We start from the raw sequence: 27,875 nt of genomic DNA, 5'->3' as shown, positions 1-27,875 counted from the left end.
CAAACCCCAGCCCTACAGCAAGGAAGCAGGCCCAGAGGGCAGACTTGGCCAAGGTCACCGAGCGAATGTGTCGCGGCAGCAGGGCTGGCCCGGTGTCCGGCTTGCCAAGCTCATGCCCTTGCTTGCACGGAGCCTGGGAAGCTCTCTCAGTCTCACCTTATTTCCTTTGCTTGCCCTCCAGCCCCCGGGGCGGCTTGTCTGTAAACCCAGCCCTCCTGCTCCCGGAACACCAGTCCCTACCCTGCAGGCCTGCCTCTGCCTTCCCCTCCTGCCTCCTGCCCTGACCCCTCCTCCAACCCCGCAGCCTCATCCAATCCAGAGGCCCAAATGTCAGTACACAGGTAGCTAAGACAAAGGTTAGAAAAAGCCCAGAAGACACTTTATTGGAGGTCTCTGCCTCCATTCACAGGAGAAAGGAGCCGGGAGCCCCATCCTGAGGGTCCAGGCATCTCCCCGCCCCTCGCTGGCCCAGCTGAAGGCCTAGAAGAGTCTGTCTGACCACGAACCCGTGGTGGGAGAGGAGCAGGGAGGGGAATGTCTTAGAAAAAATAGATCTCTATGTACATCTGACTATTTATAGCACATAAATTAGGGAGTGCTCTGACCCCTGCCTGCGGAGTCCAAGCAATGAGGTGGAGGCCGGTCCAGAAAGCAGGGGGCAGGAGGACCCCGTAAGGCCCCCTCTCACAGCGCCCCTGCGGCTTCCCCTGGCCTCCTTGGCTCTGCCCAGGCATCTGGGGGCGGAAGGCACTGTCTGTAGCCGCTGTCTGGGTTGGGTAGGAGGAGGCACCAGTAAAAGGAGCTGCGCTGGCAGCTATGGTCAGCCGACAAGTCACCTCAAACCCCAGCGCTCGTAATTCCAAGAGGAGGGCAGACAGGAGAGGCCACAAGCCCCGGATCCCAGAATGACAGCTGAATAAGGTCCCAGAACCTCAGCTTCTCTCCACAGCACGGCCCCGGCATGCCCGAATGGTGGGGGCCTGGTGGTCCTCCCAGGAGGGGCTGCAGGCCTCAAGTCCATGCGTTTGGTCCTGGGTCCCGTTCGGACCCTCAGTTCCGACTCCCGGCAACCTCTTCCTCCTTCCAGCCGCTGGAGTTTTTGCCAAACTTGTAGACCAGCCGCCGGCCATCCACCCGCTCCAGTATCTCCCGTTTGTAGTAGTACCTGGGTGCGGACAAGGGTGGTCAGACGTGCCCCGGTGGGGAGCAGCCTGGACTGCGGATGCCCTCCCTCACTGCCCCGTTAGCCTCGCGGGTTCCAGCCTGCGCATGACCCACTTCCTGCAGCTTTCCTCTTCTTCCCTCCTGCAAGGAGTTGCTGTCTCTGCCCCTTCCTGGCACTCTGGCCTAGAAGGCGTCCACAGTCCCTGGGGCTACCCGTGGTTCTTTGTATCCTATGGCTCTGTCCTGGGGCTTATCATGAAACCACGTGATTTTAGGGTGGGAAGGGACTTTAGTGATCGTTCAGGGGGAAACTGAGGTCCAGATAAGCAATCTAATTAATTCAACAGGGGGAGAGACAGGACTTGATGGAGCCCTGGGCTCATGCTCTTTTCACCATTAAGAACTTTTCTCAGACTCGCCTTGCAGACCATGCAAAGAAATGTCATCAGAGTTTACTGTGTTTGCTATGCTGGCTACTGCTTCCTCCGTGTCATCCTGTAACCCACGAAGCAGGCAGACACTATTATCCTCCCTCGGCAGGACTCACACCTGTCAGGAGGGTGGTGGTCCGAGAGAGCAGCGGGAGCGCGGGCAAAAGGTCCCGGCAGCGTCTGCAGGACCCCCGGCCCCTGCTCACCTCATGGCCCTGCTCAGCTTCTCGTAGGTCATGCTGCTGTTCTTCTTCTTCTGGCCCCAGAGCTGGGCCACTGCCTCTGACCGCAAGAACTTGAAGACGCCCTCTTGCCGGTTCTCCCACTTCATGAGGCCCTCATTGAGCTCCGGGTGGATGAGGATGTCCCGGATGAACTCCCACAGGTGGGTGCCTCTGGGGGCTGCGAGGCCAGAGGCTTCGGTCAGAGGCCGGGGTAGCCCCTCTCCTCTGAGGCCAGGGGGCCCCGCCAGGTCCAGCACGCTGCCCGTGGGTGGCCGCGCCGTGGTGGGGCTGCTCCCCTCCCGCCCCCCCCCCCCACGGGACTGCCTCTCACACAGCGCAGGTGTTCTATACACTCAAGTAGTGAGCCTACGTCTGGCTGGGGTTTGACAGTGACTGAGACACGCTACTGCCTAAGGAGCCCACGGCTCGGTGGGTGCCACCGTGAGAAAGCCAACACACCAACAGGTGGTGAGAGCTTAGCGAGTACAGGACCAGGGAGCTGGCCCCAGCCTGGGGGACGAGGGGACAGCTTCCTGGAAAAAGTAGCCCCCTGAAGATGAGAACCAGCCAGGCCTAGTGTATGGGGGGGAGGGAGGCTGCCAGCACGAAATGGAGGCAAGGAGGAGCTTGGGGCCATCACCCAGCGGTTCCCAGCGGCTGGCTGGCGCACAGCAGGGCCTGAGGCCTTGCAGCGGGGGCACGGTCCTCGGCCTGAGCCCCCTGCGGCCCCACAGGCCCTCCCAGCACGCACCGGCTGCCCCCTCACACCACCGAGGGTGTCCCAGCAGGCAGGACAGAGCAGGTGCAGAGAGAGCTGGAGTGGGTGGGCAGGGAACCTGGGCTCTAGTCCCATGGGCCTTCTTCCAGGAGCCTCAGTTTCCCCTCCTCTCCAGGACCACCGACCTAGGCTCTGCAAGGAGGTGGTGACCAGGACCACACAGCCTTGGGCCTGTGCACAGCCATGATGGCGGGAGGGAGGAAAGGTATGGACAGCCAGCAAACACGGGAGAAAAAATGCACCAGCAGCGCCACAGTGAATCTGCTGCCCACCCCGCTCAGGCCCCAGTGCAAAGGGGGTGACCCCAGGAGCTCACCGTGCTTGCTCTTCTTGCCCTCCAGACACTCCCGAGAGTCTTTGCTCAGCTTTCGGGGCCGGCCCCGTTTCCGCTTCCCGTGCTTAGGATCCCCCTTCTTATAGTCAGGAAAGCCGTCTAAGACAGGGGAGGTGCAAGGTCAGGAGGGGAAGGAATGGGGGGGCTCGAGGGGGCAGTTCCTCTACAGGAGGGAAACCCTGCAGGAGAGCAGGGATGAGGGGAAGGACCAGCCCACGGGGACCAGGAGGCTCCCTGCACTCACCCCTACAGAAGAGCTTGCTGTCACTGGGATCCAGGTCCACGTCACTTCCACCGGAGTCTGAGGAGTGGGGGCTCTGGGAAGTCCCAGTCCCTAGGGGAGATGGGGGCAGAGTGAGTCCCCCTACCAGCCCACACCTTCTGGGGGATCGGCTGCTGGGGGTCTCAGGCCACGCCACCCAGCCCGCTCCTGTTCCTCCCGGAAAGCCTGGGCTCTAGTGCAGGGAACCGAGGGCTGCGGGACATTTGGGGGAAGGGGGGCTGTGGCCCTGATGAGGGTGCTCACCTGTGGTGGAGACATCGGAGCTGCCGGGGGAGGGGGCTCCAGGGCCATAGCTGCCGGGGAAGTAGGGGCTGGGCTGCCGGCACTCCTCCAGCATCTCCTGGCTGAAGGGGCTTCCCTGGTCTGGGAAGAGGAGGTAAGGGTTCAGACAAGGTTCAGAGGAACAGGCAGGAGGGTCACTAGGCTACAAGGACCTGCTGTTTTTCTAGCTGGGGGAGACAGAAGTCCAGCGACAGAGGGTCTGCTCTAGAGCTCTAGGGAGAGGCAGAGATGGGACAGGACAAGCTAGGGAATGATGGAGAAGAAGAGTTCTCACCAAAGGGGCCCAGGGTCTCCTGGAAGGCCATGCTGTCCTTCTCCAGCAGCTCAATGATCCAGCTGAGTTCATCAGGAAAGCTGGAAGCTATTAGGAAGGGAGGATGGGTCAGAGACCAGGGAGGAGTCCCAGTCCCCTTTCCCCTCAGGGCTTCTTTCTCTGTGCCCACTGGCCTCGGGCTCCAAGTCCTTCCCACAGCCACGCTGGCCTCAGCTCCTGCTGTGGGCCGGTCCCTAGGCCAGCCTCCCTAACTGGAGGGAGACAGGGGCAGGAGGCTGGCCTCCCCCTCCAGTCCTGGGCTCCCTGTGGCACCAGCGGCCCGGACTCACTGAGGTCCCACAGCTGGGAATAGAGTTGGTCCCCCAGAGGCCCAAAGACCAGACGCAGCTCCTCGGGGGCACAGTTGCAGAGCGTGGCCCCGTCCATGTCACACTGCGAGAAGTCGATGGAGCTTGCGTCGTATTTGTTCTTCTCCACTTGGTAGCTGATCCAGTCCAGAACCTGGGCCTTTGACCAGAACTGGGGCTGCTTCCCCGACCAGCTGGCCTTCTCTACAAGGGACCGGGCACAGCGTCAGGTCAGCCTGAGTCACCCGGACCCCCACCGCCCATTTCTGGTGTCCACCTGGGCTTTTGTGTGCATCCCCCTGCCCCACCTCCCTCCACATCTCAGAGACCACTCCCAGGGGGAGGGTCAGGGGGCGGCATTCACAACACCCTCGCCCAGCACCTCACTTAGTCGGTCGCTGCCCCTCAACCCCACACCTTCAGCCCCTAGTGCTGGAATTTGCCGGGGGGACCCTTCCTCCCTGCCTGACTTCTCCATTTATCTAATAGGCTCTTAGAGGGGTGTCTCTCCCTCCCTCAAACACCCCATCCCACCTGCTGAGACCCACCTGTGCCCTCCAGAGGCATCTGGGAGTTGCTCAGGCTAAGCACCGGGTCATCGGCCCCAAAGGTGGCGGCAGCGGGGACAGAAGCCAGCGCGGGCTCCTCCGGGCTATACATAGTACTGAAGTAGTTGCTGAAGACGTTGCTAATCTCACAGGCCGCAGCCATGAGGCTACCTGGGGGGAGGCCAAGGCTGGTGAAGGCCAGAGTCCTCCCCTCCCCTCCGGCCAAGCCCGGGGCAGGAGGAGCCCCAAGGAGCGGGCGGTGGTGAAGGTCAATATCTCTTTGGACACCCTGTCTTCATGAAGGTCTCCAAGATCTCAGAGCCCGCTGTGGCCCCCAGCCCCCCTGGGCCCTTGAGTGGGACTGGCACAGTCACAGCCACTCTGTCCCTCCCAGAGACAATGCCTCTGCGACCTTCAGGACACTCCCACTGCCCGCCACTCCTGCTCAGGGGCTCTACCATGCGGAGCTGCGGTGGGTGGGTTTAGAACTCCACATCCACTCGACCCGTCTCCGGGTTCCCAGGGCCCAGGCTGGGCAACATGACAGGTGGGGGTCCTACCTGAGTGGCGGGGTGTGGGTGTGGCAGGCAGGCAGGACTAAGGGACAGCAGGCAGGCGAGAAATCCGGGCGGCCCGCAGCTGTGCCAGGTAGCTCGGAGGTGCTCCCCCACCCGCCCTAAATAGAGGCTTGCGGCAGCTCCGCCCCAGCCCAGGCCTTTATAGCGCGGCTGGCGGTAACCTGAGCTGCTGGCTCATTGGACGGAGGGGATTTCCTGGCCTTTAGACCGGGCTTCTGGGCCCAGGTGATTTGCATATTTTGTGCCACTTGGCCCGGATCCTGGCAGGCGGTGCTGGGAAATCAGGCCCGGCTGGTTTAATGATTGTCAGAGTCTGTCATCCCGCACCCTCTGGGGTTGGGCACAGGGCACTGGCCTGGGCGGGGGGCAGGAGAGTTGCTGGGGTGGGCATCTGTACTTTCGGCCACCCTCTGGCGCAGGAAATTCCTCCGGGGGGGCCAGGCCAGGGATGGGCTGGAAGAGGGGAAGGGAACGTGGTGGAACTGGGGAGGAGGACTGCTAGTCCCCAAACGGGGCAGAGATCTGAGGACAAGGGGGCCTAGTAGGGAGAGCAGAGAGTGGCGTTTGGGAACTTTTCCCACAACGCTCAGGATTCCTGCTGGAAGGCTCTCCAGACGCTAGGCTAGGCTGTATTCATGGGCTCCTACAGCCTACCCTAGGGCCCCGGCGTCCTCAGCGTCCCCGGCGCCCCCAGCAGCCTGCTCGCTGGCATCTACTTTGGTGGAAACGTCTTCGCACGCTTTGCCTGCCCGCACCCCATGCAAGCACTAGGGCTGCTGCAGCCACTTCTGGAGAGGTTTGGCTCTCCCTCCGCCCCTGCTGGAGCCCTCGGACCCTGGGGGCGGCTGCAGGTGCTGGAATCCGCGTGGCCGTGTTTATCCCTCGCCGTCAGGTCTCCCTTCTAGTCTCCCCGCCCTCGGCCCAGTTGACCGGCACCTGTCTGCTACCCTCTAGTGGCCGGAAGCCTGGCTCCCTGGGTCCCGGCATTCCACGAAGAAAATGGAACGCCCAGTAGTCACCATTTACCAGGCACCTGTAACGTAGTCTCCACTTAATCCTCACAAGAACACTGTATGGAATGTATGATTGTCCCCGTTTTAAAGCTGAGAGCATCCTAGCTCTAGTCTCCACTTAATCCTCACAAGAACACTGTATGGAATGTATGATTGTCCCCGTTTTAAAGCTGAGAGCATCCTAGCTCGGAGGGGTTGCGTGACTTGCCCAGGCCACACGGCGCTGGCTAAGTGGGGGGGCTGGTGCTCTTGCCCGAGGATAGCAGGCGTGTCTTGCTTCAGGGTCCTCCCGCTCGGCGGTCGGCCGGGCCCTTGCCCTCCCCACGGGCACAGTGAGTCCTTTGTGTCTATGAACACAGACCCCACTGGAGACCCTGAGCGGGGGGGGGGACAGAGGATGGGGAAGAGGAGGCAGGAGGCGTGTGTTAGGTGACTCGCCAGCTGCGGGATTCTGCTTGTTTCACCACAGGTGAAAACAAGGTGGTCTGGACTTAATAATCCCTCAGATCTCTTCCAGATCTAGTTTTTTATGCACCTAAGATGTAGGATATGAGTGTCTCTTTCCACACCTCCTTTGTTAATGCCACAAGCCTGGGTGGTTCGTGGCCAAGCTTAACCTCAGTGGGTGAAATGACTCCTCAAACAAATGGTGACCTCCCCTCCCCGGAGCTGCCCCCTTCTTTATCTCTAGAGCCAGACAACTAAGAAGTCCACCTTATGGAATGTTCTCCTCTTTGTCCCTGAAACTGCTGGGCGCCTAGGAGAGGGGCTTAGGGTCCAGGCCCCCCTCCACTGGGCCACTGGGTGGGGGTGGTGGGAGAGCCTGGGGCTCTGGCGGTAGGATTTTCCCCAGCCCTTCAGGGGGCCTCCCCCAAGGAGCCTGAGGCGGGCACACCCTCCACCCAGTCACTCACCCTGGAATGTGGGAGAACCGGCTTCTAGCCCCAGGACGGCTCACATGCTCCCCTGCCCGGGGGGACACTTGGCTCTGGCACCAGAGGGTGGGATGAGAGGATATTTGCCTTCACGGGGCTTCACAAAAAAAATGGGGCTGAGATAAGGAATCCCTATAGGTTAGCACCTTATCTCCAAGTATTAATGCCTCCAGCAGCCCAAGAGTGGGTGACGTTATGGCGGGTAAGTGGGAAAGACTTCAGTGTAGGGTCAGTGCCTTGGAGGTGGAATGGGGAGAAGGTTCTAGGATAGTGGTCAGAGGAGCTGTGGAGCAAGAGGCACAGGCCTTCCCAATACCCTGCCAATGGCGGAAGAGCCCGTTGGCCCTCCCCACAAAGCTCGCCCCGACAATGGCACAGCCTCGTCTTCAGGGTACGGAATGGCAGGAGCACTGTCCCCCAGCCCGCTAAAGGACAGGCACGTCCAGCAGGACTGTTGGGTGGCAAAGGTGGTGAGCAGGGTTGGCAACACAACTCGGGATACCCATGCTGTGCGCCGTGAGGATTTACCCGGTTAGTGGGGTCGAAGAGCGGCCGTCAGAGGAAGACTTCCACAGAGACCCTGCATCGTTCCTGTTACTATTATTAGAGGTTTGGGGGCAAACGAGGCAAGACAGCCACTGGTGTCAGAGCCGGTAATCCAGCCATCAAGCTGGGGAGGAGGCGAGGCATCTGGAGAGCCCTAAAATCATCCTTGCCTATAGCACACGGACAGGAACAACCCTGAAACATCTATGGAAAGAGGCTGCCATCAGAGTGCTGGGGCCTAGAGGAGATCTTACAATCCAGGGTCTCCAAATCTCTTTCCTCAGACCCAAAGTTCCTGGGCACTCCAGGGGACAGAGGCCCTCACCAGCCTGCCACCTGCTCACTGCCGTTCCCTAACTCTTGTAAGAGTGAGAACACATCCAGCCGTGCGGGGAAGGCAGGAGGCCTGAGTGGACAGCCTCAAAGCCAAGGCCACGGCCACACCTGGAGACGTGGTCAGGAGTGCCCTGTACTGAAGAAAGGCAACTTAAATATATTTAAATATTTCTTTGCAACCCTTCCCTCAAACCCAAGCTGCTAACTACTGAGGTCCCCATGTTGAAACCAGGAAACTGGAACTTAGCGCCAAGTTCTGAACCGACTATTTCCTACCACACCACTACAATACTTACCCAGGATCAAAATCAGGCGAGGCCCGGTGATAGATGGTGAGAAGGCCAGAGAAAAAAACACTCAAATACGCATTTTTTAAGCGATGGAACAGATGAACAGGAATGGCACTGCGGGTAGGGAGAGCAGCTGCCTTCACGGAGAACTGGAATGAGGTTCACTTGCTACAGGTGAGCTATGGCCATACTGCCTTGCTTTTTTCCATCTGCAGGTGTAGGACCCATACCTCCTACTCCGGGGAGTTCTCTGCGGACAGGGAAGCGCTGTCAGCCTCTGGGGAGCTCCCCCACCCCCACCCTGTGACCTTCTTAGAATAACTGCCCCCACAGAGGGCATGTGTGGAAGCAGAAATTTCACAGACACTCAGGTCATAACTCCAACTTAAATACTTTTCACTTAAAAATATTTATTAAAGATTAAACCTGAAAAAGTGAATTACCAGAATTCAGCCCTTTGCATAGTACTTCAAGCATCAGAAAAGAAAATGGGAGGGGAAAAGGAGGAAGGGGAGGGAAAAGAAAATCCTCTCTGCTCCTCCCAGAGAGCGGGGAGGAGGGAGAAGACTGCCTGCCTTAAGACCAAAGCCAGCGGCCTACGCTGAGGGAGCTGTGGAAGGTTCTCTGGTCTCAGGACTTGCTGGTCCAGAGAACTTTCCACCAGAGCAGAGGCCCAAGAGTCACAGACACCAAGCCCAGAGAGCAGATTTTCCCGAGGCTGTGTAAACTTGAGGAATTTGACTGGGGAACTGGAATTTGGGAACAGTATTCTGAAAGCCTGCAAAGTCTGAAGGGGCAGAAGCCAGGCCCAGGAGCCTCTAGCTGCCCTTGGGCGTCACGATCTGCTGGACGTAGTTGACAACATTGCTGTGGAGCTGGGGCGCAGTGGCCGCGAAGGTCTCCTTGGCAAGGGTCTGGGCCGCCTTGCTGGCAGCCATCATCGCACGGTACAGCGGAAGGGTGTACTTCTGCTTCCCCTGCAGGAAACACAGCCCCCGTGGTCTGAGCAGCCCGCTCCGTGGGTCCACACACAGGGGCCCCGGGGCCGCTCGAACGGCAGGCCTCAGCAGGTGCCAAAGGGGATGTGGGTATCAGTGCTGGAATGAGGAGGGTCCCACACAGGCGTGCTCTTATTCTGGCACCTTCTTGGGGGCCCAAGAGCCCCGCAGGTAGACCCTGGTATTCACTCCAATCCATGCTAGCACAGGGGTGTCTGTGCTCTTTTTTTTTTTTTCCCAAGTAGGCTCCCCAGCATGAAATCCAACACAGGGCCTGAACTCACGACCCAGATCAAGACCTGAGCTGACAGCAAAGGCGGCAGCACATAAAGCCGGGCCGGGGCGTATGAGGCCCAAGTGCAGGCAAGCACAAGAGAACCCATAAGGCAAATTCGCACCAATGTGGGAATGCCACATCACAGAGCTCCTCGACTCCAGAGGCTCGAAGAAGGCTGCAGAGGGCTCGGAACACCTCCAGACAGGAGCGCAGCGGATGAGGGCATCGAGGCCGCTTTGTACCCAGCCCCGCCCTGCCCTGGGCTCTGGGGCACTCCGGCCCTTCCCCAGCAGGGCCTCTGCTAGCCTCTAAGCCCTCCCAGGTCTCAGGCTTCCCCAGGAGGCAGGACCTGTGATCTTACCCTTCGCTCGCCTCTCTTGTCCTTGGGCCCCTCTCCCCAAGACCAGCTCTTGAGTCCTGCTTTACCCTTCTTCCCAGTTTGGGGTTAGCTCTGACCAGCTTGGACCCTTCAGGCCTCATCAGGTGATCTGCAAAAAGCTCCCCAACCCTGGAGGCTTCTCCCCGCCATGGCAATGGCTCCTCCAGCCACACTCAGGAAGGAGATCACTGAGCAGGGTCCTCTCCCTTCCCTTCCCTCCTCTGCTCCACAGATGGGCCTCACCCACCGTGTGTGCCTGAAGGGGACAAGGAGGTGGGAGTCACCTACCTGGCTCTGCAGGAATTCCTTCACTTTCCAGAAATCCTCCTGATGGTCATTCTTAAGGACGATCTGGCCCCATCGTAGCCGGAGCTCCGCATTCTGGGAGTTTGAGATCTTTGGGTATGTCTCTCCGAGTTTTTTCACATTCCCTGAAAAAAGAAAATGGGTTTTTAATGGTTGTGTCATCAGAGCCACGAGTGTGTCTGCCCACAGGCCCTCCTGAAAGCCCCCGGAATGACATCAAGGAGGTTCCCAACCACCCACTTAACACTCACCCTGCTTATCTTCTGCTCGGAAAGGGTACTGATTCTCAAGTTTACCTTCATTTCTAAGGCTCTTCCGCCAAACTTCCCTTAATGTAATTACAGACTTTCTGCCATCATTCCACTTACCTTCTAGGTTAAAAGCACAGGTGTCCCCCTAAAACATGCTGTGCCCCCCTTTTTCTCCCACCACCACCAAGCTGCTGAAAGTTACCCCGGCTTTCACTTTCTCTCCAACATCCCTGGGTGAACGTTATTTCCGGCTGAGAGCTTCCAGATCCCAGCCCCGCTGTCTGTTGGCTGCGGGACCTACTTGTGCGCAAGTTCCTCCACTGTTACCTGGGGGATCACAGTCACAGCCCCCGGGCACAGAGCGGTTGGGAGGGCTCCAAGACTTCCATGTCAAGAGCTGAGCAGAATTCCCTGCAGAGCCTGAGGGCGCGGTGAGCGCGGGGCTTTAGGATTCCCCTCCCCACGGGCCTGTGTGTAGGACTTAGACCAGCCGTTGACATGTTCCCTGTGAGGTGCGTCCAGGGGGTGAGAACTGTACCGGCTTCCTCTGGGTCTCCCTCTCACCCTGATAGCAAGCTCTGTACATGAGGAACCCGAAATGCTGCATTGATTTACCCCATTTTTTCTTACCGGGAGGGAGAGGGGATTTCTGGAGTATCTTATCGAGGAAATAGACCAGCTGGTAGGTCTTCCAGGCCGAAATGGCCACAGCTTCGATGGCCTTCATGTCCAGCTCCTCGGTCACCCACAGGTGGGCCAGCTCTTCAGCAGGCTTCATAAGTGAGTCCCCAGGGGAGAGGTCAGGGAGGTAGGGGGGCCAGCCCGGGGTATTCAACCACCGATCAAACTCAAAACCTGTTTGGTGGAAGGAGAGAGGGTTCTGTCGGACTTCTCTGGCAGCATCAAGGTCAACTGCACTCCAGCAACACTGAGAGCTCGAGCTCCTGTCTGCCTCTCACGATCCCAATCTGCTTCTCTAATTTAACATCACTTGCCTACACAACTACCTGCTCCGGCTGGGTCCCACTTATACTGGGACCGAGACAGTTACAGTCAGGCTGGACGGCCCCTTCTTCCACTGTGACAGTGGTTTTGAGTCCCAATTAACAATGTGCTGCCAAGGGGCGCCTGGGTGGCACAGCGGTTAAGCGTCTGCCTTCGGCTCAGGGCGTGATCCCGGCGTTATGGGATCGAGCCCCACATCAGGCTCCTCTGCAATGAGCCTGCTTCTTCCTCTCCCACTCCCCCTGCTTGTGTTCCCTCTCTCACTGGCTGTGTCTATCTCTGTCAAATAAATAAATAAAATCTTTAAAAAAAAAAAAAAAAAAAAACAATGTGCTGCCAGAACCAAGAGGATGAAGGCTTTCCTAGCTTCAGTCAAGTTCACATTCTCCTTCACATGAGCAGAACAGCACGGTGCCCAAGCTCCTGGGCCCTGGGACCAGGCTGCCTGGGCTCCTATCCCAGCCCGGCCATGACCTATCCGGGAGGCCACGGCCATGTTCCCTCACCTCTCTGCGCCTCTGTTTTATCTGTAAAATGATAAAAGGGAGGCTGAGAGGCCCTGCATTTGTTGGCGGTGGTGAGGATTAAATAAGCAAATACACACTATACGAGTTTAGCATGCTGCCTGTGTGTAGTGAGCACTCAGTAATTATTAACTTTCGTTAGCCAGGGAGTCTCATGACCTTGAAGTGCGGGCCTCCAGGCCGAGAGTAGGCGCTCCGGGCCTGACCAGTCCTGGCTGTCAGGGGAAGTGACTTTACCAGACCAACCACGGCCTGACTCAGAGTGCCCAGCACGAGTGGGGTATCTCCAGCGGGCAGCCTCATCCATGACAGGCCACTGTCTACTCTTAGGAAGTAGGGCCTCCCAAGCTGAAATCAGGGTGGCCACCGGGGTTTTCCTTCACTCAGAAGGCCGTAGGAGGCAACTCCACGCTCGCAAGGCGGGGCGGCTGCCCCTACCGCGGCCCTGGGTCGCAGCTGAGGCGGCAGCAGCTCTCGGGGCAGAGCTGGGGGTTTGGTTGTGTGTGTGTAGGTGTGAGGACAATGGGGACAGAGAGGAGACATTGAGGGGAAGAAGTGGAGAAAACGAGGCCAGGAGGGGCTGAGAGGAATCCCTCTTGTGGAACAAGGCCTGGGACCGGGTGTTGTGCCCCCAGGTGCCACTTCCTAGAAGACTCGGGTTTCATGTTTTCCCGCCCCACCTCCCTCTTCTCGGATGTAAATTAGACATAATTCTTTACTATCTCCTAGGAGCCTGTAGGCTAGCTCCTCTGCTCACCTGGAATGGACTCCACTCTCCTTTTCTTCAGCTCAGGGAAGTATTCCAAGTAGAATTCTAGAAAGTCCTCAGCTAAGATACTTTGGAATTTGAATTCATTAACATAGGCCTGCAGGGAGGGAGGTACTTTTCAGTCATTCCGGATCCTGTGGGGAGTACAGTCCCTCTGTGCCTCAGGTTCTCCTCCAACCCCTTGTCCCTTTGGCCCCTGCCTCTACCCCTGCACTCTGGCCCAGCTGGCTTCTCTGCACCTCCTCCTTCTCCCCTCATGTCTGAGTTGACTATACCTTGAGAAAATTGTCAAACTGATCCTGATCACCCACCAAGTGGGCCAGGTAGGAGACAAAGCAGAAGCCTTTCTCGTAGGGGGTCTCGTTGTAGGTATCATCTGGGTCGACACCTAGCAGAGAAAGCAGACACTTGTAGCCTGTCACTTTCATTGTCCTTCTCCAGCTCCAGATTCTGAGTAATTATGGAAGAGATCGGAATTCAGCTTCCTCGGGTTCAGCAAGGCCAGGAAAGTTTCCAGATCCACCTTGGCCTCTCTCAAGCCACTTCAAAGCTGATCTTAAAGGGTCATTAACTAGGGACCTAATAAGAGGACAAAGAACCAGCCTTCCAGGGGAATTGGCAAGTTTCCTTATTCCTGGGATTGCTTTGCTCCAGTGGGTTCCACTGACTCTTAGGACTGAGCACAGGGCTTGGTGCCTTTTCCAGCCCAACTGGTCACCACCTACACTCAACCTCCCCTCCCAGAACAACTGGTTGTTTCTACGAATGTTCTAGACCAAAATAAACTAATGACCAGTCTATAAGAAGTTCCTTTTCATGGTCATTGGCATCAAGGAACGTGAGCTTAAACCACACACAAAGGTTTTAGATTAGTCATACATGGAACTAAAGACAAATATCAGAAAATAAAAAGACATGACCTTGGACAAGTCATTTGACTTGGGTGCTTGCTCACGTCCTCTGAAAAATAAGGCTAACGGTCAATCTACAAGACCACAGGTCTGACTTGATAGAAAAATGGCAGAGAGCCCTGGAAAATGATAGGGGCCCGTACAAATGCAGAGCAATGGTAATGTCACTAAGAACTGCACAAAGCTAGAAAGAACTCCCATTGGGCTGAACTGGCTTCAGCTGAGTCGGCCTAGAGGCTGGGGAGTAGCTAAAAAGAGCTCTGGAAGGCTCCTCCTTCCCAAGAAGAGTATTCCAGCTGTGCACTGATCAACATGAAGCTCCAATAACTTGGGGCTCCAAGCTCAGTGTCAGGGGCAGGGGTAGCCAGCCAGAGGAGCCTCCCGGACCTGGTTCGATCTTCACGCGGAGCTTGTTGAGTGGGTTGTCCTCTCCGGTGATGTTCATGTGCTGCCGAAGCAGAGCCCGTCCCGTTGCAGCTTCCAAGCAGGTGTAAGCAGAGCCTGGGGTGAAAAGAATCCTTAGGCCTGAGACCACCACGTCCAAGTATAATTTCCGGACAAAAGAGGGTGTGCTGCCCCCTTGTGGCCAGAAGAACAATGGCAGCTAACTGAAGATGCCTAGGGTCACCCTCCTGGGGCCCCTGGGGCAAACAGGGTCAGGACAGAGAACCTGACTCGGCCCCTAGCTCTGGACTACAAATGACTCGGTTAGCTCAGGCTGTCAGTCTCGCCCAAACATGCGGATGAGGGACTCACACCTTTTCCTGCGACTGTTACCTTCCCCTATCAATATGTTTTTATTTTGAGAGAGAGTAATTTGATCTTCTATAAAAGCAGACTACTTTCATTTGAGTGTTCCTGTCAGACGAGAGAAACTGTCACCCAAAATTCTTTTAGGGGTCTCTACATCTCCTTCTGGCTCTAAAAATGACCGAGGGAATGGTGGAGGGGAAAGGGACCAGGTTTCCAACCAGCCACCTCCGCCCCTCACAGGGCATTCTGACTCTGGGCGAGGCACTCAGTCTCTCTTAGCCTCAACTTCTTCATCTGCACAGTGGGCTGACAACATCTGCTTGCAGGATTCTTAGTGGCTGAGTAAGATAGTTACAAGTAGGCTCTTGTTCTAGATACTCTGGATGAAAGCATACATCTGTACAGACTTTCTGGGAGGCAATGGACAATGTGTGCTAAAAAGCCTTTAAAATGTCTGGATCCAGAAATTACATTTCTAGGAAATTATCTCCATTGAGATCATCTGAGATATGCGTGAACATTTATATGTAAAAATATGTGTCAAAATATTTCATTAGAAAACTGAAAATAACAGGGGCGCCTGGGTGGCTTAGTTGGTTAAGCATCCGACTCTTGATTTTGGCTCAGGTCATGATCTCAGGGTCCTGAGATGGAGCCCCCTGTTGGGCTCCACCGGCTTGAGATTCTCTCTCCCTCTCCCTCAGCCCCTTCCCCTGCTCACACACTTTTGAAAGAAGAAAGAAAGAAAGAAAAAAGAAAAGAAAAGAAAAGAAGGAAGGAAGGAAGGAAGGAAGAAAGAAAGAAGAAAGGAAAGAAAAAAAAGGAAAGAAAAGAAAAGGAAGAAAAAGAAAAACTGAAAATAACCTAACAACTGGAAACTAAATGTTAAGAAAAGTCTATACTAGGCAGCTATAGAAAAAAATTTAATGACTTGGGAAAATGTTTAACTCTATTAAGTTAAAAAAGAAAAAAGGCAGTTGGGAGGTCTGATGATTCACAGACACAGGAAAATATCTGAAAGGATATACATCGATTATCTCTGAAGAGTGAGATTATGGATGAATCTATCATGCGTGCTTTCTCTTATAGATCAAAATAGATTTTGATGAGAGAAATAATAAAAATAATACATGTTATATTTTCAAAGCACCTGATACATGGCAGGTTTTCAATAGTGAGACAATGTTGAGAAAATATTTTAAAAGCACACCTGGGTTCAATGTGGGCGCTGCCCCTACCTGCTAAGCGGCTTGGGCATAATTCTTACACTTTTTGAGTCACAGTAAACTCTTATATAAAATGGAAATCATAGCTATTCCATAGGGCTATCGTGAAATTGTTAAATGATGTACTTTAATAAGGTGTCTGTACAAGGCTGGTAGGTAGGTGTTCAAAAGAGGTCATGATTATAATCATCTTATGATTCATTCGTAAAATTAGCTAGGTGGGTGAACAACCCTGTGCAGCTCTCCCCCAAGAGCTGCCTGGCTGTTGGGTGAACAGAGCATCAAGTATGGTTTCAGCTTAGATAAGAGGTCCTTTCACTGTCGGGCCCCTCCTCGGTTCATTCAGCCGACATGCAGTTTCTGAGACCCCCTCTCCTCACAGCGCCTACTGACTTCGTGCCATGTAATGCACTGGGGCTCATCCACTTAGAAGGGACTTGTGTCTACAGTCGGCCCCTGCTGGCCTCTCGCCGGTGCTTTCTGCACCACTGCTCCTCTCTTCATGCCCACTTGTGTCCCGAAACCCCGAAGGAGATCACACTGGCCTCGAGGTGAAAGAAGGGGGTGCGGGGTCCCTAGGAGAAGGCCGGACACCCGAGAGCTGGCTTACCAAAGAGGACGGTGGAAATCCTCCTCTGGGCATACATGGTGAAACCTTCATTGAGCCAGAATTCACCCCAGTTGGCATTAGTGACCAGGTTCCCGAACCAACTGTGGGAGATCTCGTGGATGATGACGTCGGCTAAGGAGCGGTCCCCAACCAGCAGGCAGGGGGTGACAAAGGTCAGACAAGGGTTCTCCATTCCTCCAAATGGAAAAGATGGTGGCATGAAGAGCAGGTCATACCTGCTGAGAGAGCGGGAGGTCACAGACAGGTCTTGGCTCCCCAGGGCAGAGACCCGGCCTCACTTCCCCAGGCAGGACCCTCGGTCCTGAGAGACACAGCCACTGAACAGGCGGCACGCAACCCTCAGCCTAGCGCTGAGACGACACCCAGGTTCCTCTGTCCTCCAGCCAAGTCGCTGGGACCTCCCTTTGCCCAGGTTTTGCTCTCTTGGAGGCGGCTTTCTGAAACCTGCTCCCTGTTCTCCTTCTGAGCAGGGTATGGCCATATCATCGGCTCTGCCACAGTCAGCTCACTGATGGCTCGCTTGGGGTCACAGAGAGCTAATAGAGTCCTTGATCTGAGGAGGCTAAAGTCTAAAGATGTCAAAGGGGAAAATGGGAGTGTGTGGCTGCTTCTAGCAACCAGGAAAGGTAAGTCACAAGAGTCCCCTGACAGTGTCTCCCCACCCCCACACTCAGCAGCTGGAAGGCACGTTTTTGTCACTTCAGGTCCCCTCCTCAGCGACAATGAAGGAGGCCCGGCTTCTCTCTCTCTCTTTCCTCCTTCCTCACCTTTACTTCTGGGATTGGGGAGCGTGGCTCTAGGACACAGCGGAGGAGAGGCAGCACCAGAAGGAAGAGAGTGGAAACCAGGGACTCGGTTTAGCCAAAGACATTAGAAGCAATGTGATACTACACCTTCCCCAAACGTAGGGTCCAAAAAGTTTCTCTCCTGTGGCCAGAAATTCTTCTACCACCCCGTTGTACTCCTCCTTGGCAGCCCCGATCAGGCAGGGCTCGGCCCACACCCGGCTCCTAAAGACAAGAGCACAGAAAAAGCAGGCTGGAGACCCGACCCTGAAAGCACTGGGGCAACCTGGCCGTCTCATATTTGAGCCAAGCGAATGTGAGTGTGGCCAGCCAGAGACAGGAGGTGCAAGACTAGACAGCCCGCACAGGTCCGAGACTGCTCGCCACCCCGATAAATAACACCCCAACACAGCGTCGTGGAAGAGCTGCTTCCCGTGTGCAACAGGCTCAACCTCCCAGCACCGTCATGTTCTGGGTCCAGCACTGAACGTGACCTCGCGAAAGTCACTGACCTCTCTGTGCCTCAGTGTGCCCCTCTGTAAGGCGAGCGGGGAAGATGAGAGAAGACAGCATACAAGATGGTAAGGTGGGTGGGTGCCAGGTCAGGAGGAGGGAAGGCCTTCTGCCCCTGTGGAAGCTCAGGAACTGTTCTAGCAGGAGGAGAGGGAGCAGGTGCTTCCCAAGGAGCAGAAGCAGGGGCCTAGCAGTGGAAACGGGACATGCGGGTGAGGAGCCACCGAGAGTCTGGGCTACTGGCGCACTCACCGTCAGATTGGGGGTGCGGGAGGGGGGCGGTAGACAGGCCCTCGAGGCTCCAGTCACAAAGGGCCTGATTGATATGCCACGTGACACAGCTGGACCTTCACAGCCATGAGAGTTTTAAACCAGTAAGCAGGGGCGCCTGGGTGGCTCAGTCGGTTAAGCATCTGCCTTCAGCTCAGGTCATAATCCCAGGGTCCTGGGACCAAGTCCCGCATCAGGCTCCTTGTCCAGCAGGGAGTCTGCTTCTCCCTCTGCCTCTGCCCTTCCTCCCTCCTCGTGTTCTCTCTCTCTCTTTCAAATAAATAAATAAAATCTTTAAAAAATAAGTAAATAAACCAATAAGTGGTATTATCAGATTGGAGCCATGAGAGTTTTAAACCAGTAAGCAGGGGCGCCTGGGTGGCTCAGTCGGTTAAGCATCTGCCTTCAGGTCAGGTCATGATCCCAGGGTCCTGGGACCAAGTCCCGCATCAGGCTCCTTGTCCAGCAGGGAGTCTGCTTCTCCCTCTGCCTCTGCCCTTCCTCCCTCCTCGTGTTCTCTCTCTCTCTTTCAAATAAATAAATAAAATCTTTAAAAAATAAGTAAATAAACCAATAAGTGGTATTATCAGATTGAGTTCTGAGAGACCGCTCTAGCTGCAGTACCCAGAAGACATCTTTAAATTACAAAAGTGAGTGAGTATCCCCAAGAAAAGTACGGAGAGGAGAAGGGGTCCAAAACCGAGTCATGGGCAATACCAGTACACCGGCGGTGGGGGGGGGTGCTGGGCAGAGAAGAGCCCACAAAGGAGACCAGAAAGGACGAGCCAGAGGTCCTGGAAGCAGGACAGAATTGCGTCCTGGAAGCCAGAGGAGGGTCAAGAGGCAGAACAAATGTGCAGAACACCGAGGCAAGGACTGAGGAGCCAACGTGCTACACGTGTTGAGGCCAGTGGCCTCTCTTACCACAGTTTCTGTGACACGATGGGGAGAGGTGCGGGATTCCCACGGGTCCAAGCAGTACATGGGGGGTGGGCGAGTATAAACGCTACTCTTCTAAGAAACTCGGCTAAGTAGGGAAGCAGAAGGTTGTGCGCTAGGAGGGAACGTGGAGTCAATGAGTTTGTTTTTTGCTTTGTTTTTGAGCTACGAGAGACAGAACATGGTTAGAGTTGGAAGGAAAGAGCCAACTGGGGGAAGGCTGCACATTTGAAGAGCGAGGGTACACAATGAAGCAAAGCCCCACCGGATTTGGGGAGGGACTGAACCAACGGTGGCTCAAATGCGGAGATGTGGCTTTACACAGAAGGACGGACGCGGCTCTTCAGAGTCTGGAGGGAAAAAGGAAGGATGAAAGCAGACAAAGATGACTTTTTACAGGGAAAACAGGAAGCTGACATAACCTCATCCGATGAGTTAAATATTCTCAATAAAGTAGGAGACAAGATCATCTGCTTGGAGGGAGGGTCTGGTGTTTGAATACGAAAATTGAAGACAGAAGTCTTCCTTTAAGGAGAGCGAGCTAGGAAGATAAATAAAAGGACTGGTGAGCAACACTGAAAGCGTATTTGTAGTTGAAGATGACATTTGTTCTATTTTTCTTGAAAACCACATAAATGTTTATTTCAACCTTCTTTTTAGAGATTATATTTATCTGAGAGAGAAAGTGAGAGCGCGCGCACATGAGAGAGAGTATGAGGGGGTGAAGGGCAGAGGGAGAAGCGGGGGTTCATTCCCGGGACCCTGGGATCATGACCTGAGCCAAAGGCAGATGCCTAACCAACCGAGCCACTCAGGCACCCCTATTTCAACTTCCAATTCCAACTCTTCACCAAGAAACCGAACACGGGTAGCAGAATCAGTATGCACAGCTGTATTACTTCTCCTCTCAGACACCCGGGTACAGAAGTAGAGAAAGGGGACAGCCGGGCCCAGGGCTGCAAGTTAGAGCCGCAGGACAGCACACAGGGAGGCCTGCGGCGTCAGGAAGAGAGGTTCAACCCCACACCCGGGCCACAGAGAAAAGACGGGCCGGGCCCCAAGAGGCTGGCTGTCCAGGAGGAAATGCACAGCTTGCAGGAAGAAAGACCGTGGTGATCTTAAGAAGCAGATACAGCGGGAGTGAGGCCACCAGGGGGCCAGAAGGTTAGGAGAGTGGGGTCAGAGAATGAATGAGGCCAATGTGTTTAAGATTTCTGGTGTAGCACAGCTCCTGCGAACACCCGTGGCTAGGCCCTCGGTTGTAGAGTGTGTGGCCATGAGTGTGGGGGGCTGGGTCAGGTGGAGAGGGTCCCTGAGTAGAGGGGGTTGAGGAACCCTGAAGCCACCCTCATCCCTGGGCACTGGGACAGGTGGTCCAGATGGAGAAACAAGTCACCAAAAACGATGTGACAGGGCTGAGAAAAGACCATGACATAGGTGTCAAAGTCTTCAAGGAATTGCCTTGTGATCAGCTTGGATATCAACTAGCCAAGCACTTCGACCCAGGCTACGTCAGCTCGCTACAGCTAGAAGGGGAAGGCCAGGCTAGACAGGGGGCATCCAAGATACTTCCTCCAGTACAGAGATTTCTGTCAAAAGAAACTGGAATGTTCTCGGTCGTGCTGGGGTTTTATGGCCAGTGATCTAGCTCAACAGCATTGGATTTGCTATAGAAATGCCTGGACTGGCCTTCCAGTCCTACCAATGGTGTGACTTTGCACAAGCAATTCCACCAGAAGCCTCAGCTTGCTTATCTGCAACACGGAGACAGCAGCTACCCCCTCAGGGAGGTTATAGAAGGATTAGAAGAGATTATACATAAAACATGACTAGGACATATCCACTCTCTCTTCCGCCCAGGATTTTTCTCCTGTGGTAACAGGGACTGGGACTGGTGGCAAAGTTTGCCAGAAGACCCTCTCATCTAACAAACCTTCACAAGACCCTAAGGTGTTCCCCTGCAAGGCAAGGACTGTCTACCCAGAGGGGAGGAATACGTCATCGTCATCAGTTAAATGGATTCTATCACCTCGACTGATGTACTGTATTGTCGTTTTATTACAGAGGGAAAAAATCATTACAGAAAAAAAAATCATTATTCTCAGGTGTGTTTGGAATACATTTTTCTTTCATTTCTCATTAATAGTTCATACTCTTGGGCATCTGGATGGCTGCCAGTTAAGTGTCTGCCTTCGGCTCAGGTCATGATTCTGGGGTCCTGGGACTGAGTCCTGCATAAGGCTCCCTGCTTCTCCCTCTGCCACTCCCCCTGCTCTGGATCTCCCTCTCTCAAATAAATAAAGTCTTAAAAAATAATAAATAATAAAATAAAATAAAATAAATAGTTCATAGTAATTACTAATAGAACCTCAGTAAGAGTAAATTATCTAAAATAACATTCCTGAGGCGCCTGGGTGCTTCAGTCGTTAAGCGTCTGCCTTTGGCTCAGGGCGTGATCCCAGGGTCCTGGGATCGAGCCCCGCATCAGGCTCCCTGCTCTGCTGGAAGCCTGCTTCTTCCTCTCCCACTCCCTCTGCTTGTGTTTCCTCTCTCGCTGGCTCTCTCTCTCTCTGTCAAATAAATAAAATCTTTAAAAAAATTTTTTTTAAAGTAACATTCCTTTATTATCTATTTTCCGGCGACTGCAGCACTGATGCTCCCTTGGTTACCTGTTACCCCACCCAGAAAGGCTGCCCTTCACCACAGGAGAGCACCCGGTCTTTCAAGGCTGATGCTGGTTGGAGTGTGTGCGCTGGAAGCAGATGCTGGTGGCATCCCGTCTCCCATTCTCTCTGAAACCCAGGAACGGAAATACATGATCTAGCAGTGCTACTGAGCCCAGCTATGAGGACTGCCGCTTGCCACCAATGCGGTCAAGAACACCACCGCCTCCACGACCTGAGAGCACATGCACAGCAACATGGCGGGAAAAGCACTCCAGCTTTACTGTCCAGCCTCTGAGCGTTTCACCGCAGGATCGTGCTGTACCGGCAGCTGATAGGAGAGCCAGGAAAAACCGACACTCATGGTCAAGTTTCTCTTTGTAGGAAACCTTACAAAATCCTTATTTATCTCCCTTAAACCCATCTAATTGCATGGAGGTATCTGCCACCACGGGTTCAGGTAGACATATGTGGAGCAGACAAAGGAGCTCCCAACGTCCTCTCCAGAGGGGAACAGTGAGATCAAAGTTTATATTAACAGGAATTATGTGCTAGAGAAAATGGGGAGATTTGGTACAAAGATTAAAAAGTAAATATAATTGTTAGAAGGAAATTCAGAACTAAAAGATACTAATAAAGATGAGTCTTCCAAACTCGGGGCCAACTGCACTCCACAAGGTGCCCAGGACAGGAGTCACTGCTGTTAGACCTCATTCCAGACAGCAGGATTAGAACTGGAGGGGGTGGGGAGAGCCCTTCCTCCCTCTGTACTCATGCCACACGCTTCTGGGCTGCAAAGAGGCTGTCCGTTCAGAGAGGATGCGAGACTGTCCCAAGAACCATCCCAGCTGGGCCACTGGTCAGAGGTCTCCTTGCCTCGAGGTTGGTCCAATCTTGCCTGTGGGGGTCTTTGTTGCCTACCTGGGTCCAACTTCAGCTGAAACCAGATCTCCGACGGCCAGAGCTATCAGATAGGAGGGGATGGGATGACACATCTGGAAGAAGAACTTATTTGGACCTCTCTTCTCCCAGGTGTTAGCACTCATCACAGCTGTGAAGCCATCTGGGACCTGACAACAGGGAAAGTTTAGGACATTTTACCCGGAGACAGTCTCCTTTTGATTCGCTCGAAGACAGCATGGCTGGCAATCTGCATGGTGACGGCCATGACCGGGAGCCCATCTTGGAGAACACAAAGGTTTCGAAAAACTAAACTTGTGCTAAGCTGATGGGATTTAGCACAAATAAAATTTCTGTACATGGAGGAATTTTGCAGAGGTACCAATGGATGGATGTAACAATTTACCAGTTGAAATGTGACTAGATAGATCTGAAATTTTCAATCCCAAGGGCGGGTACACTGAACCTTAGTCGTCTTACCTCAATAAGAGCTGAATATTTGTATTTCACTGCAGGAGTGTCGAAGCAAGGGAAGAAGGCCCGGTTCAGGACAGCCTGACCCTGGGTATAGACAAAAGGCTTCTTCTTTCCTGCTGTCTGCTCAGGAGCCAACCAGCAAACCTAAGAGAATAGAAGAACATTTCAAAACTGACACTCCCTACATGAGCTCAGTCCAGCCAGAGAAAAGGAGCTGGCTGGCAGGAGAGAATTCTAGGTGATCCTTACAATCCTGCCAGCAGTTTGGTCCTGACTGGGAAGTTCTCTCCTACTGTGTATTTAATCCACCCTGGAATCCAAGGTATTGATGTCCACCTCACACGGTGGAAACACCACAAAGGGTCTATTCCTCACTGTATCCCACTAGGTATCTCAAGAATTCCAGACATGGCCTCTGACCCTGGCATCCTGTCTTCCTCCTCTGAATCCTTCACAGTGTAGTAGTTTCTCATTAAAATACAAACAAACAAAAACCAACTGGGAAGCAGCTGCACTTGAACTTGCAATAAAAGGCACAGAAAAGCAGAAGGGAAGTGGGAGGAGTCTGTGATTAATGCGCGTTCTCCATTCCTGAAACTTACCCTTTCAGAATAAATGTATTTTACATTATAAGCATTGGCTATTTTTATAAAAAGATTTTATTTTTCAGTAATCTCTACTCCCAATGTGGGGCTCAAACTTACAACCCCATGATCAAGAGTTGCATGCTCTACCCACTGAGCCAGCCAGGCACCCCGGCTATGGACACTTCTTAATTTGTTTCTGTTAGCCTTTAACCAAAGGCAAATCTGAACGATTATTACAAACCCACTTTTTGCCTACAGCAAAAAGTTCACTTACAACATAGATATAACTGTGAGGGGAAGGAGGCTATGTCAGCACCGAATGCCACTTAGAATTTAGAAAAGGATTAGATAACTCTGGCAAGGTTTCATAAGGGAAGCAAAACTTTCTGGTTTAAAGGTGAGTAGGACTGAGACGGTTGGAAAGGAAAGGAGAAGACATTCTCAAGAAGGTAGACAGCAATGTGGAGAAAGGCATGGATGGGCAATCTCTGGGACCTGGAGGTGGGTTTCAGATACAGAGGTGGGAGGCATGCCTGGGCAGGTGGACTGAAAGGCTCTGAGACCTACTTTTAAGAGGCATAAGGACGCCACATGGAGATGTTGGCTTTTTCTTTGCTTGAGTTTCTTTTGTGTGTGTGTGAAAATTTTAAAGAGCCTCCTTCCAAAGAGTATAGTACAGATGGAAAGGAGGAGAAAGAAATGCCACAGTGGGAAAACCAGTAGTACTTCAGCCAGGTGAGTGAGGGCGACATCAAACAGTCACAAATCACGCTGATACTGTGTACTTTCAATATGATGCCAGGACAGCACTTCACCTTTGTGACATTCCATGAAATTTCGCTGTGAACCTAAAACTGCTGTAAAAAATAAACTTAAAAAATTTTTTTAATAACCCCAGTCTGATCATGGGAAAAACAGACAAATTCCAGTACAGAGGCATCTTATAACATATCAGACCAATACTCCTCAAAACTGTCAAGGTCATCAAAACAAGGAGAGTCTGAGAAATTGTCTTAGCCAAGGGGAGCCTAAGGATACATGAAAGCTAAATATACTGTGGTATTCTGGGTGGGATCCTGGAACAGAAAAAGATATTAAGTAAAGCCTAAGAAAATCTGAAAAAAAAAAAAAACCTATGAACTTTAAGGGCGCCTGGGTGGCTCAGTCAGTTAGGCATCTGCCTTTGGCTGAGGTCATGATCCCAGGGTCCTGGCATCAGGCTCTCTGCTCAGTGGGGAGGCTGCTTCTCCCTCTGCTGCTGCTCTTTCTCTTTCTCTGTCAAATAAATAAAATCCTTAAAAATAACCCAAAACCCAAAAAACCCCAGGAACTTTAGTTAATAATACTGTGTCAGTATTGATTCATTAATGGTAACAGGTGTATCATACTTGTAAAATGCTAACACAGCGATCTGTGTGTGGAAGGGTATGTGGAAACCGTGTACCATCTGCTTACTTTTCTCGTTAATCTAAATTGTTTTTAATCCTTTGTGGGGGGAGGGGCAGAGGGAGAGGGTGAGAAAAAAATCTCAAGCAGGCTCCACGCCCAGCACGGAGCCCAGTGCATGGCAAGGCTCAATCTCACAACCCTGAGATCATGACCTAAACTGAAATCAAGAGTTGACAACTTAACCCACTAAGCCACCCAGCACACCTAAACTGTCTTTAATCCTATTATTGAAAGAAATTTAATGAGTTAACTATACGACTAACACACAATATTCACTAGGTACCAGGCATTGTGTTAGGCACTTATATAAAGACAACTCATTTAACTTTCGTCAAGCTCAGAGACTAGCACCTGGCACATTTTAATACATACTGGTCACCCCCTCCACCATACCATAATTCCTTTTTCATCATCTTTGACTGAAGAGTTTTTTTGTTGTTGTTCGTTTATAATGAAGGAGTCTGGTAGTACAAGTATTTCCACTATATAAGAAAGAGTCTAAAGTCGGGGTGAGGCTGTTACCCACAATGATTAAGGTGAGAGCTCTCACTTGGGATGGTGGCAATGAGAAGAAGGATAAATTCAGGTGCCTTTAACGTAGACCTTCACAGTGCAAAGCGTGGGTGTCTGCTCTAGCGTCTCTAATGAAAGCTATTTAGTACTGATGTTTAATGTGAGGGGCCGTTTTCCGTAGGCAATTTCTGAGAGGGCTTCATTTTTTCAGTTATCCTGTTTAAGTCCTAGTTCCTGCCCCAAACCAGAAGCTAGCATAGAACAGGGCAACCAAACGCATTTACAGATGTTATGTTATCCTTAGAGGGCACTGGGTTTTTCCTTTGCCTTAGAGGTCAATTTGCATTGCTTTGGACTTTGCATTTTTAAAACAAGTTCTATCATAGGTATTCATTTATTCCCTGAATAAAGATGGAAACAGAACTGCCCTTTGGGCCAGCTCTAAGAGGGAAAGGAACTGCTAGCTAGATAAGTAAACTTTGATTGTAGGCACGCAGCCTACCCATGAAACTTGTAAGCCACCCTACCTGAGAAATGACTAGCAACCACAGCCTCAGGACTCTAGGAAGGAGTTCCAAACTCTTACAAACGTAAGCCACATAACCATCCATCCTTTTATTTCCAATATTTGTCCCCCACCCCAAAATGTCATATTTAAGAGTTAATCAATATTTAAGAGTCCATCAAGAGTAACTTATTACAAAGGCCAACTTAATACAAAGCCTAGAACACCCTAATTCTAGTTCTCATTTTTATTCAAATTCTTCCATTAAGCAAATCTAGGACTTCGCAGAAGAAAACAAAATAACTCTCTCGGGTTCAGAGTTGTTTCAGCCCGTGGCACCGCAAAAGCACACAAAGGGCTGAGCCAGCACCCAGGGCTAATTAACCGGCATTTTCCAGGGCTGCCATGAAGGAAAAACTAAGTAGCTCACTATCAGGGACCTAGGCCCCAAAGCCCAGTGAAACGTTAAATTCGATATATAAATAGCCGGTTATCCAGAAAACCGCACAGGATAGGGTTTCCTCTGCAGACAGACAGGGCAACCAGAGAGGGCGGTGTGTGAGAGGGAACCAACGAGGAGAGGCCACCAGAACCGCTGGGGAGGAGAGGCCGGAAGGGTGGAAAAGACGAAGGGTGCACAGCTGGCCGGAAGCCAGAAGAGGGAAAGCCGTGCAGCCGGGAGGAGGAGAGAGCGCTCAGGGTGGTAGCGCGAGAGGCGTGCACGGGGCGGGAGCTCCGGGCCCACTCCGGGCAAGGGCGGAAGCATCTTCTTCCTCTTTGAGGGTGGGGGTGAGCGCGGGTCCCGGGACCAGCTCCGAGGCGGGAGGCGGGCAGGAAGCGGCCGGGTGAGGCCACGGCGGGGCTGGGCCCGGGAGTCGAACTCACCCCGGGTCCCTCCCCGACGCGGTAGGTGAGCAGAACCTGGAAGCGCTCGCCGGCCGGGCAGGGCTGCGGGAGGGCCACGCAGAGGGCCTGGCCGTAGTGCGAGAAGGGTTGCGTGTGGAAGGGCACGGGCTGCGCGGGCAGCTCCTCCGAGCCGGGTCGCTGCCGCTGCAGCGCCGCCGCCGTCACCTCGAGGCACGGGTGCGAGTCGAGTCGCAGCTCGGTGGCGCCCTCGGGCACCAGACAGCGCAACTCCAGCACCGCGGTGCCGCTCAACCCCCGGCTCCCGGGGCCCGGTCCCGGAGGCCCGAACTCGGCCCTTAGGTCCAGGTGCAAATGCAGCATCTGGAAAGCCCGGAAATTGGAAGCCGAGGCCACGTCCACGGCCTGCGCGGAGTGCAGCGGCCGCGGGGGCGCGCAGTAATCGCTCGGAGGTCCGTCGCTCCCCATGGTCCAGCAGCGCAGTTGAACAACTGGGAGAGCCCACCGGTTCAGCCGACTGCGGCGGGGAAGCCACGCCCCGAGAGCGCTGGGCCGCCGCAGGCCACGCCCCGCCCCCACTGGCCACGCCCGTCCGAGAGGCCCGGGCTGGGTCACGCCCCTCTCCAAAAACCGGAGTCCTGAAACACACCTCTCCCTTTCTCTCCAAATCCCCTCTTCCAGCTTTACACGAAGTACCTCAGGACCTTGGACAAAAAGGCACGGTGGGATAATGTGATCCACATTTGTCCGCACTCGTCCTACTGCGATGGTACAGTAGTCCGAGTGGCGCACCTTTCTCTGCTGACGTTTCGTTCCCCAATCTTGCCGGAATGTAGCGGGATGTAGATTGAGCCCTGAATTGGAAGAGTCTGAGTTCGAGATCTCACGCTCTGCGCTGGACCAATCATTAGGACTGTGTGTGTCACCTTGGGCAAATCACCTCCAACAAAGTTGAATCTGTCCAAACCCCTTTCCGCACCTGTAAGATAAGAGTAATATCTCACGAGTTAATTGTGA

At 53.6% G+C, this 27,875-nt stretch overlaps 2 protein-coding genes across 8 annotated transcripts; both read right to left on the bottom strand.

Moving 5' to 3' along the window:
* Positions 1-357: 357 nt before the first annotated feature.
* Positions 358-8,674, bottom strand: ELF3 (E74 like ETS transcription factor 3). 4 transcript variants are annotated; one of them, XM_011218891.3, is made up of 9 exons: positions 8,370-8,674; positions 4,666-4,836; positions 4,100-4,321; positions 3,771-3,857; positions 3,458-3,577; positions 3,176-3,265; positions 2,914-3,030; positions 1,802-1,997; positions 358-1,165 (listed from the first exon to the last, which is right to left on the bottom strand). In XM_011218891.3, exons 2-9 carry the CDS (start codon positions 4,826-4,828, stop codon positions 1,051-1,053), a joined length of 1,110 nt encoding a protein of 369 aa, XP_011217193.1. In that variant the 5' UTR covers positions 4,829-4,836; positions 8,370-8,674; the 3' UTR covers positions 358-1,050. The 4 variants fall into 4 exon arrangements, with proteins under 4 accessions (XP_011217193.1, XP_034522926.1, XP_034522925.1 ...); XM_034667035.1 differs by having other exon boundaries at positions 4,666-4,832; XM_034667034.1 differs by lacking the exon at positions 8,370-8,674 and adding an exon at positions 5,226-8,350 and having other exon boundaries at positions 4,666-4,832.
* Positions 8,675-8,753: 79 nt separating this feature from the next.
* On the bottom strand, positions 8,754-27,405 carry RNPEP (arginyl aminopeptidase). Of its 4 annotated transcripts, none has more exons than XM_034667032.1 (11): positions 26,880-27,404; positions 22,944-23,084; positions 22,485-22,633; positions 17,287-17,403; positions 16,373-16,611; positions 14,171-14,284; positions 13,148-13,260; positions 12,861-12,969; positions 11,205-11,429; positions 10,306-10,448; positions 8,754-9,340 (listed from the first exon to the last, which is right to left on the bottom strand). In XM_034667032.1, the coding sequence occupies exons 1-11, from the start codon at positions 27,324-27,326 to the stop codon at positions 9,182-9,184; spliced, it is 1,956 nt and encodes a 651-aa protein (XP_034522923.1). In that variant the 5' UTR covers positions 27,327-27,404; the 3' UTR covers positions 8,754-9,181. The 4 variants fall into 4 exon arrangements, with proteins under 4 accessions (XP_034522923.1, XP_019650063.2, XP_019650064.2 ...); XM_019794504.2 differs by having other exon boundaries at positions 16,373-16,608; XM_019794505.2 differs by lacking the exon at positions 17,287-17,403 and having other exon boundaries at positions 16,373-16,608; positions 26,880-27,405.
* Between the last annotated feature and the right edge of the window lie 470 nt (positions 27,406-27,875).

Source organism: Ailuropoda melanoleuca, chromosome 8 (genome assembly GCF_002007445.2).
Source record: "Ailuropoda melanoleuca isolate Jingjing chromosome 8, ASM200744v2, whole genome shotgun sequence".
Lineage (NCBI taxonomy): Eukaryota > Metazoa > Chordata > Mammalia > Carnivora > Ursidae > Ailuropoda > Ailuropoda melanoleuca.
This window is presented reverse-complemented; position numbering and strand designations above follow the sequence as displayed.

Coding starts and splice junctions, on each gene's coding strand:
- ELF3 (XM_011218891.3), bottom strand. CDS start 4,828: ATGGCTGCGGCCTGTGAGATTAGCAACGTCTTCAGCAACTACTTCAGT. Junction 1,998..2,913: donor GGGCAAGAAGAGCAAGCACG/GTGAGCTCCTGG, acceptor CTGGCCTCGCAG/CCCCCAGAGGCACCCACCTG. Junction 1,166..1,801: donor AAGCTGAGCAGGGCCATGAG/GTGAGCAGGGGC, acceptor GTCCGCACCCAG/GTACTACTACAAACGGGAGA.
- RNPEP (XM_034667032.1), bottom strand. CDS start 27,326: ATGGGGAGCGACGGACCTCCGAGCGATTACTGCGCGCCCCCGCGGCCG. Junction 22,634..22,943: donor AATATTCAGCTCTTATTGAG/GTAAGACGACTA, acceptor CCCTGTTGTCAG/GTCCCAGATGGCTTCACAGC. Junction 17,404..22,484: donor TCAGCTGAAGTTGGACCCAG/GTAGGCAACAAA, acceptor TCTTGTCTTTAG/GAGCCGGGTGTGGGCCGAGC.